A 10,651-nucleotide genomic window follows, 5' to 3' on the forward strand; every position below is an offset into this window, starting at 1 on the left:
GTCATTTAATCTCTCTGTGCCTAAGAATCCAAATGTTATAAATGGAGATAATAATTTTCTCACTAGTTCATTTGCAAAGATTGAAATGAAAAGTGATATGAAAAGGAGTACCAAATTATAATCGTGTGACTTATGATTATATTTACGCATGTTGATTTATGTTCTATCCTGTCTGTGAAGAAATTCTGAGATGACTTTCACCCCACAACTTACACAGTGAAAAGATTAAATCACAAATAGAAGTAAATAAATAGAAAAAAGTTTTTAAAAAAATCCTATAAAGAAATAAAGTATCTGGATTAAGAGAGTTGCCAAAATTGAGTTTAAGTTTGGTTCCTGAAAGCCACAGTAGTTCCCATGACTAAAAAATAAAAGGAAGAATACAATTATTTAGACGGAGTATAGAGTACTTTTACAATGATTCTAAAATACACTTTTCAAATAGGATTATAAATCTGGATAGCAGCATATTCTGTTTCCTAGGAGTGGAAACACAACTCTTAGTTTAACAAAGAGAGATGTTTGTTATGTGTTAAGGGAATGTCCCACAGACTAAAATTGCTGATCCTCAAAAACAAACTTGCACTAGGGACCCTAGTACAGTTGGGAACCCTCTCTTTCTCCTTTCTAGGCTCTAAACACCATCTTACCACAGACACTTAGTCATTTCAAATGAAAAGATGCTTAAACGGTAATTTTACGAAAGAGATTTATCTTAATCATTTGCTGCACGGCCTGGATCACATCCTTGTTCTTTAGACTGTAGATCACTGGGTTCAGCATTGGGCTCAAAAAAGTATAAAAGACTGCAATTATTTTGGAATCCTCTACAGACTTCTTAGATGGAGTCCTTAAGTACATGAAGAAGAGGGTTCCATAAAATATAGTGACTATTGTCAGATGGGAACCACAAGTAGAAAAGGCTTTGTGCTTGCCTTCAGGAGAACGGATCCTCAAGATGGCTACAATAATGAAAAGGTAGGACATGACAATGATGAAGAGGGAGCTTGAGAGAGTAAAACCAGCAACTATAAACATTGCCATCTTTTTGACATAAGTGTCAGAGCAGGTCAACATTATAAGAGGAGGATCAGCACAGTAGAAATGATTGATTTCAAGGGAGCCACAGAAAGATAAGTGAAAAGTCAGCAGTGTCTGAGAGAGTCCATTGAGGAAGCCATAAGTATAATGGACTGTGACTAGAGAGATACAAATGTTCTTGGACATTATGGTACTGTAATGTAAAGGGTTGCAAATGGCTACATAGCGATCCAATGCCATCGAAGCAAGGATATAGAACTCAGTGATCACCAGGGCAATGAAGAGAAGACACTGTGTGAAGCATCCAGCATAGGAGATGGTCTTCTGGTCTGAGAGGAAATTGTACAGCATGTTTGGAGTAATGTTGGAGGAATAACAAATGTCTACAAAGGAGAGGTGGCTAAGGAAGAAGTACATGGGTGTTTGGAGGTGGGAATTCATCCTGATCAGTATGATCATGCACAGATTCCCTGCCAGCGTGATTAGGTAGATCACCAGAAATATTCCAAACAGGATCTTCTCTAGTACTGGGTTGTTTGTGAGTCCCAAGAGTACGAATTCCATCACTATAGTGTGGTTTTGGGAAGACATTTTCTTATCCCTTGAAAACTGAAAGTGAAAAGTTCTGTCTGATCCAGATTCTTTATTTATTCCATTTATCCCAGTAAATGCAGTTCATCATTTACTCTTTGATCTATTCGCCTATGGGGAAATTATTCTTTTTTCAACAAACACATCAGAACTTCTACATAAATATTTTTGCCTTCTGTCTCTGTAATATCTCTTTCTCTCTGTATCTCAAACTCTCCCTTTCTCACTTGTTTATATATATATATATATATATATATATATATATATATATTTCTATATATAATCACACCTTTATTTCTATCATCTAGGAGAACTCCATATTTGTCAATTTTTTTCAAAGTTTGTGCAAAAAAAAACATAGAAATTAAAATCGGTTATGAAAAACAGCAGGTCATTGGAATCATTCAAGTGGAAAACTGAACGAATTTGGATTTCAAAGGTCCCTCCCCATCTGATATCTTATTTTTCAGATACAAGCTAGAAAATAAATATTCGGTACAGCATTTTCACTTGAACCTATAAATATCTGCCTTAATTTCATTCAGAAGGCATTGAATTAGTGAATTCATCTCTTGAAATATGACTTAGAAGGTAGAGAATGAGGAATTACTCTCTCTGCTTTGCAAATTCACCCACTCATTTCTTCATGTACACTATGAGGATTGTTTTTTCTTTTTCTGTTCCAGGTTCTGGGGTTACAGCAATGAAGAAATTCCCCACGCTCATGGGGCATGTGTTGTAGGAGGAGGAACAGCTATTAAACACATAGATAAAAATGTATAAAGTAATGTCAGTTAGAAGCAAGAATTATGAAGAAAAACAAAGGTGAGATGCTTTTAGATGGCCATTCAAAGAAGGCTTTTTGGAGAAGATAGAATTTGAATAGTAGATAAAGAATGCACATACCTGGAGAAGAATGTGGCAGTTTTTGGTCATCATTTTTGTGCAAACTAATATACATATGAAAATATTTGTTTAGGGAAATACAGATCAAGTTTAAATGTGGCCTTAGCTCCCACCTAGAGCCACTGAATCTCAATTCTTTGTGAAAGTAAGATATGCCTGGAAAAATCATGCCTCAGAATTGCAACCTAAAGCTATTTTTATTTAGTTTTCACATATACATCAGAAGAGCGTGCATATAGTAATTAATTTTTAGAGATGTCATGAAATATTACCATATGAATAGAAAAAACAGACAGAACTGATGAAAATAATTTTTTTACATTGATAATATTAATCTCCACCCAAAAGAGCAAATGTATTTTTCATTAACAAATGTAAAAATGACCTATCTGTAAAAGTTGACTTACCATATTTTGTAAAAACAAGATGGGAAGATTTATAATGGATTTCTTGGGTACATTCCCTAGAGTATTTTAAAAGTCATTCTAAAAAATCCAATTAAAACAGTCTTTGTTCCTCAAGGGCATAACCTTATTTTGGTTCTCTGAGATCCTAGATTCTCCTTTGAGGCCAAAGTTCACACCTAACATCGTGTACCCTGCTTGGTACTGAGTACATGCAATCTTTAGCACAGATGGAGAAATTAGTCATCATCTTTAATAAAATGGAAGGAGGAAAATATGGGCAGACAGCTTTTGTTTTTTTGTGTATAGTAAAGATGACAGAATTCTCAACAGAAATCTTCAATATTTCTCTATAAGCACTGAGGTTAAGTCATCTAATGAGAGTGAGGTGAAAGATAATGAAGTTGATGAGAGACTTGGAGAACAGAAACAGTGTGGAGAGCAGAAGGGTGACACAACCAAAGAAAGGATGTAGAAGTACTGGTCAGAGGTGAGGACCCTTTGGAAGGTGGACATTATGGATTCGTACTGGAACCAATCTGCCCCAGAGAGTTAATTTCATCAACAGGCTAGGGATCAAAGATGAGATTGAGAGCCAGGATCATGAATAAAATTGATGATTCATGAAATCACTGATTTAGGAGGAAGATTGAAAGCAAAATAAAGAATAATTGGACATTGTTTGGTGCTACGAGTCTGTCCAGTGCACTGATAGTTCCACGTCAATACAATGAAAAGAATCAAAGTGTAGTATGACCAAGAGGAGAGGCATCTCTGATTTTGTTAACTCTCCAAATACCAGGTTACACTGTGAGAAGTCAGTCAGTGAGAAAAAGCTATATATCAATATAAAAATATAGATTGTTATCAACTCACTACTTTTGAGAATATTTGAGCATTACCATAAATTTTTTTTCAAATTGAAGTGGAAAGATTTCTCTGTTTCAATTTGTACCTCTATTTCTTCCTGATTTCTTGAACAAACAAAATAATAAAAGTTAAAGAGTAAAATCTACTGCTTAAATATTTCCATGAAAGAAAAATTTCTTGTAGGATTGAAGAGCTAATTTTGGGATTGCAGAGCCCTCATTTCCTGACCCTTTAATGTGGAGATTTCTTGTTTTGCACAAAAGTACTGGAAGATTTGACCCTTCTTTAAGCAGATGGCAGCATTTAGTTTGAAGAAAATTTGTTCTAAAGTACTTAACGCATGTATGTATTTAAATGTTTTCTGATATACTTTAATATATAATAACATTGTAATAATCTTATGATTTACAAAAATTTTTTTCAACACAAAATAGGACTAACTCAATAGTAACTGAATGGGCAGACAAAAAGAAATGAATTAACTCTTTCAGGTTTGGAAGGGCAAAGTATCCACACTTTTCAGTATGTGATCACTTGATCAGAAGTGCACACATAAGAATTTGATGTTCATTTATCAGAGGAATGAATAAGGTTAGAGGGGACAGATTTTACCTAAGTGTATAATACTAACTCAAAGAAGTCTTTCATGCATTCTTATTTTATTATCTTTGGACTCTATTTAAATTATACTTGAAGATATAAATTCTTTAGTTAATATCACTCTGCTTCAACTGCAATGACCAGTTGGCGTATATCTACTAAAATGACATCTAAAGACTTTAGCTACACAAATGTCACACTAGTCAGATAGCTGGAAATATCCTTCTGACACTGTAAGTTTCTTACTTATATTTTTATGATTATTCAATTGGCTATCTTTTTAAAGTAGCTTCAACATTGTACTGGAAGTTCCAATCTATGAAATGAAGTTATATAGACTTGAAAAGAAATAAAACTATATTATTTACAGATCACATGATAGTTTACATAGAATCTCCTTTTAAAATATGAACAAAAGATTGACTAGACTTATTGTGGTGATGTTTTCACAATACATACTAATATCAAATCAGGAAGTCGTACACCTGAAACTAAACTAAAATATATATGCAAAAGAAAAGTTGAGTATATTTTGGAAAGTGACATGATTACAAGGTCAATATACATAAATAATTTACATTTTAATGTAAAAAACTACCACAATTGGCAATTAAAATATTTAAAATATCACTTACAATAACATCAAAAGCACAAACTGCTTAGAAATGAATACAATAAAAACTGTGCAAGAGATACATAGTGAAAAGCACAGAATGCCAGAGAGAAAAATTAAAGAAGACCTAAATAATGGAGAGACATACCTCACTTGTAGGCTGGAATATTCTGTTGACACAAATAATTCATAATCAATCTATAAATCAAAATTTGGGTGAGTTTATTATGAGTCAGATCTAAGGACCATATAACCAGGAAGAGTACCTTCATGAAGGAAGGAAAAACTCCAAAGAAGTGGGTGTATGGGGTGGTTATATAGTGTATTAGAACAAAAAGTATCCATCATATATGACAGGAATATCTGCCTTATATTCTCCAATATATCCCATTACTTTTCATTTATTCATCAATTCAATATTAAGTTGTCAACTGCTCCTAAATTGAACAATAGTTTTAATGCCAGTCCAGTCAACATTTCAGCAAGCTTATATTTTCAATAATCAGTAAATGGATTCTAAAATATATATAGATATAAAAAAGACAAATTAGCCAAAGCACTTTTGAGAGAAAATAAAAATTATCGAATGATCTACACTGCCTAATTTCAAGAGTTAGTAAGAAGTTACAGCTCTCAAAACAATGTGTGGATCTAAGGATAACAAATAGATTAAGGGCACAGAATGGAGAATCCAGAAATATATCCACTTATGTATAGTCAGTGGAGTTTTGAACAAGGGTACAAAGGGGTTTCAATGGGTAATGTTGCTGGAACAATTGAATATCTGTATAGCAAAATTTAATTTTAATTCCTATATCACATCATGCTTTAATACTCCAATATTAATTTGACATGGATCATAGGACTAAAGTAAATACTAAATGTAAAAGTTCTCCAGGATAAAAAATTATAGAAGAATGTCTTCATGATTTTGAAGTAACCAAGAATTTACTAGGAAGGACAGAAAATCACTAGATATAAAACAAAAAATATATATATTTTATGTCATCAAATTTCAAAACAAGCACTCATAAAAAATAATGTTAAGATAATGAAAAGGCCAGACACGGACTATGAAGAATATTCTCATTAAGTAATTCTGACAAGGACTTTATATATCAAAATACATAAAGATCTTCCAAAATTCATTGATCAAAATACAGCTAGACAATTAAATTTAAAAAAGCAAAAATGTATACAGACACTTCATAAAAAAAGACATATGAAGGGCCAGTCCAGTGGCACAGTGGACAAGTTTGGATGTTCTGCTTTGGCAGCATGGGGTTCGCCCGTTCAGATCCCAAGTGCGGACCTATGCAAGGCTTGTCAAGTCATGCTGTGGCAGGCATCCCATATATAAAGTAGAGGAAGATAGGTACAGATGTTAGCTCTGTGCCAGTTTTCCTCAGCACAAAAGAGGAGAATTGGTGGCAGATGTTAGCTCAGGCCTAATATTCCTCAAAAAAAAAAAAAAGATATATAAATATCCAATAACTGCATGAAAAGAATTTCAATATCTATAATAGTCAAGGAAACACAAATTATAGCTAAAATGAGATACTACTTCACATTCACATCAATATCAAGAATTAAAAGGATTGACAGAAACAATGTGACGCAACTAGAGCTCTCATAATACACTACTTGATGAAATGTAAACTAACTCAACTACTTCGGAAAACTGGTAGTTCCTTATGAAATTTTTATAAAGTTACAATTTCTTAAAGACATTATGACCCAGAAATTCTACCCTTAAGTATTTATCCAAGAGAAAAGAATACACATATCCACGAAGAAACTCAAATGCATATTAGTGGATGCATAAACAAATTGATACGTATACATATAATGTATACTTATACATAATGTATACATATACATAATGTATATGTATACATATAATGTTCTACTATGCAGAAGTAAAAATGAACAAACTACCCATACACTTTAAATGAGTCTCAAAAAACATTATATGGAGAGGGGGATCAATTTCCTGAATGGTAGGATAGTGACTTCTCAAAACCTGCTCCTCCATAACAGTAAAGAGAACACTGGCAAAAGTAATCTGAGTGGAGTTTTTCAAAGTGCTGGAAATTAACCAAGGGTTGACAGCAAATTCTACGAGAGTTTATTCCAGTAAAAAGACAGAATCATGCTAAGACGAGTGATCTTCATGGCAATTTTTACTTATGCTATTCCCACGTCCTCTCCCCAGATGCACAGTAACCTTGAAAACTGGAATTGTGACCAAGTGGCTGTGCACATTTGTCAAACTGCATTAAATTGTACATTTAAAATTTCTACATTTTATTGAGAGTGAATTTACCTCCATAAAGATGATTTAAAGATAAATTTTGCTTCCCTTAGCGTCAAGAAGATCAAATTATGCACTTCTTTTTTTAATACTGAGGTACTGATTTAAAAAGAAAAATGCAAGGCACAATATTATAAGGGCTCTTTGTACTATAGATTAATGCACACCAAAAGCTTACACACTGAAAGCTAAAGTTTTCCTCAAATACATTCTTCACTAGAGTGTTTTCTTACAAATTAATTCAAGAATGGAATGTAGAAAGCCACATGGTTTATCTTTTTATTCTTTTATTTTTTCCTTGAGGAAGACAGTCATTGAGCTAACATCTGTGGCAATCTTCCTCTATTTTGTATGTGGGATGGTGCCACAGCATGGCTTCATGAGTAGTGTGTAGGTCTGCTTCCAGGAACCTGCAAACCCAGGCCACCAAAGTGGCGCACACAAACTTAACCGCTATGCCATGGTGTATCTTTCATCTCGTGCCCGTTTTTGTTCCCAACATCACTGAAGTGTGGGACAGGGTAGGGGTAAGGCAGGAAAAGAAGGAGGAGAGAAGAAGCAGGAGGAAAAGGAGGGGAAGGAGGAGGGTGAGATGGAAATGAAGTAGTCAGAAGGAGAGTTTTAAGCAATTAATAGGGCTTGCCAAGCTAACTACTTATGGGCTTTCTCTGTGGAGATACAGCCCCAAAGAGTTTTTACCCAGGCTGATGGGGCCAATTAATTTTAAAAATCTATCCATCACACAAATTGCATTTTCTTTGAGAATCAGGCACACTAAATGATTAGTATAATAGTCAAAGATGATATTTATGTTATCAGGCAGTCTGATATAAGCATAAAGGCAAAAGCACATGAAATCTCAAATCTAGGAACCATAGAAAAACCAAAGGAGCAAGAGTTGCGTTTTCCAAGTTTTAGTTTAAATGTCATGTCTTCTGTAATGACTTACGGCCTGATATTTTCCTAACTTTCTATCCCATAAGGAGGGTCTGGCTGGTAGTTAGTTCAAACATTTCTGTGTAACAATTACAAACAGACTAGGAAGCTTCTGGCTTGTGGGTTTTGATTTTAAATAGATTAGAATAAGCAGTCAGCAAGCAGGTGTTGGGGGGCAGGCCTTCCCAAGATGCATCACTGATATGGGGATTATTTTGAGCTGAAGACAATAAAGGCTCAGAAAACTCAGGAAGAACATTTGACCTTCCCCCAAACTGTCTAAAAGAATTTAACATAGAACACTTGTTCCTGGAAGGAGTTAATACCACAAGATAGCTATCGTATAATGTAAAATAGCTGTGATAAAAATGCACCAACAAGCCCATTTTTGGCCCAGCAAAACTTGTTTAACAAATATTTGCATTTCCATCTCTGTGTAAATTGTTTTCATCCCCTCTGAAATCCCAAAGCACTACCCCCAACATCCTTTTTTGCCTTTAGCTGAAAGTAATATTTAAGCTGGCAGCTAAGCCATTTTGTTGAATTGCTCAGTTTTCCTGAGTTTCTCTCATGTATACATGTTATAAAGCTTCTTTGATTTTCTCCTCTTATTCTGTCTCATGTCAATTTAATTCATAGCCTAGTCAGAAGGACCATGAGGGTAGAGGATTTGTCTTCCTCCCCCACATAGGCTTAATAAGCCAAATTGTAATGATTTTAATCTGCTAGTTGGATGGATCCTGACCATTTCATTATGTGAAAAGCGATCTCGAGCCAATCACTTTTAACATAATGTTGGTCAGCATTGCAACTCAGTGTGCTGAAATCACCAAACATACTTGTATTTTTCTATCAGCTGAATTCTAGGCACTATGATAGGCAGTATTGCAAATATGCTTGAAAAAAGGATTCCACAAATTGCGTCACATGGAAAAACATCTAACCCATCTACAAATAGAGTTAACATTAGTTGTAACATTCTTGTTGAGGTATAAACAGCATACAGCAAGGCTGCTTACACCGGGGGTTTGCAAATTAAATGAGCAATGGATAGAAAGGAAGTTAATTTTACTGAGCAAATGTACAGTGGAATGCAGTAGCTACTGTAGAGCAAGATTTCTTCTGACAATTCACGACCCCACCCTTACCACCAACATATACACACATGCAGATACATACATACCCCCGCACACCTACATACAATGAAATCATGAGCCATTTTGATAGCCGTTCAACACAAGGTTGACATAAGGGAAGCCATATTGTAGAAAAGAAACCATATTGTAACTTTGAATGACCTCTGACTAACTGATCCAGCTGGATAGGCACCCTCAGGAGATCTAACTGCTCTGTAGATTTAATGATCCCTGCTTATGCATGTACCTCCCAGTTGCAATAAGACAAGAACTTTGTTCTTTTGACTTCCTTAGGAATGTGATGACCCCTGGATAAAAAGTCTATCCAGTGTGGCCACTCCCAGTCTGTAACACCAGAGGGTCAACCTTCCTAACCCACACCCCTGTAACCCAATGGACTATATAACTGCTTCAAGATTCTGTGCCCTCCTTAAGATGGTTCTTTTGGACATTAGCCAGACATTATCCCCCTTGCAAGCAGGATGTAATAAACGTTCTTTCTCTGCCACAATCTTGCCTCTTGATGATTGGATTTTGTGTCATGGTGAGCAGATCATGTTCTTTGCATGTTAACAATTTCAGGCAACAGCTGTCCTTTCTAAAGAGAAAGAGACTTACCTGTGATGCAGTCAGTCTAAACTATACAAATGTGAAGCTATCATGTGAAAAGTCTGTGAAAGAGAATAAGTGAATCCCTAATGAGAGAGGAAATGAGAGACAAAGAGATAAAGAGAGAGAAAGACGGAAAGATATGGTGGTACTGAGTATTCCAGGGCTGTGCTAGTTTGAATCCATTATTGTGTTCCTTCATTGAAAAGGTACTATTACTATACGTTGAAATCACATTTATTTTATGCAAAATGAAAGACACAGGACTCTGAAATATCATCTGTTTATTAAAATGTTTAGTTTCAAAGAAGATAGTACAGGTTGTTTTAAAAAGAATAGAACAATATCCAGCCAGGTATAAGGTAATTTTTATTTTCTAATATTGACTTTTTGAAATTTTGGTTATTGAATACTTTCAGTTCCAGATGCCAGAAGCAACACTTTGTCTTCCTTCTCCCTGTGTCTTCCACTGGAATGATTCTTTCTTAATTCTAAAACCTTTATTGATGGCCTGCTATGAAGCATGGAAATATAAAGATAGATGCAAAGAGGTTTATTTTCTCAAGGAGCACTCAGTCTATGTTGGAAAGCATTACACTGCATTTTTATGATTTTTTCTGTGAGTAAAGTT

At 34.7% G+C, this 10,651-nt stretch overlaps 1 protein-coding gene across 1 annotated transcript; it reads right to left on the reverse strand.

The window, feature by feature from the left end:
- Nucleotides 1–684: 684 nt before the first annotated feature.
- On the reverse strand, nt 685–1,632 carry LOC103565032 (olfactory receptor 5M10). The gene has a single exon (XM_008540976.1). It carries the CDS (start codon nt 1,630–1,632, stop codon nt 685–687), a length of 948 nt encoding a protein of 315 aa, XP_008539198.1.
- Nucleotides 1,633–10,651: the final 9,019 nt, after the last annotated feature.

This window comes from Equus przewalskii, chromosome 11 (genome assembly GCF_037783145.1).
Source record: "Equus przewalskii isolate Varuska chromosome 11, EquPr2, whole genome shotgun sequence".
Taxonomy (NCBI): Eukaryota; Metazoa; Chordata; class Mammalia; order Perissodactyla; family Equidae; genus Equus; species Equus przewalskii.

Coding starts and splice junctions, on each gene's coding strand:
- LOC103565032 (XM_008540976.1), bottom strand. CDS start 1,632: ATGTCTTCCCAAAACCACACTATAGTGATGGAATTCGTACTCTTGGGA.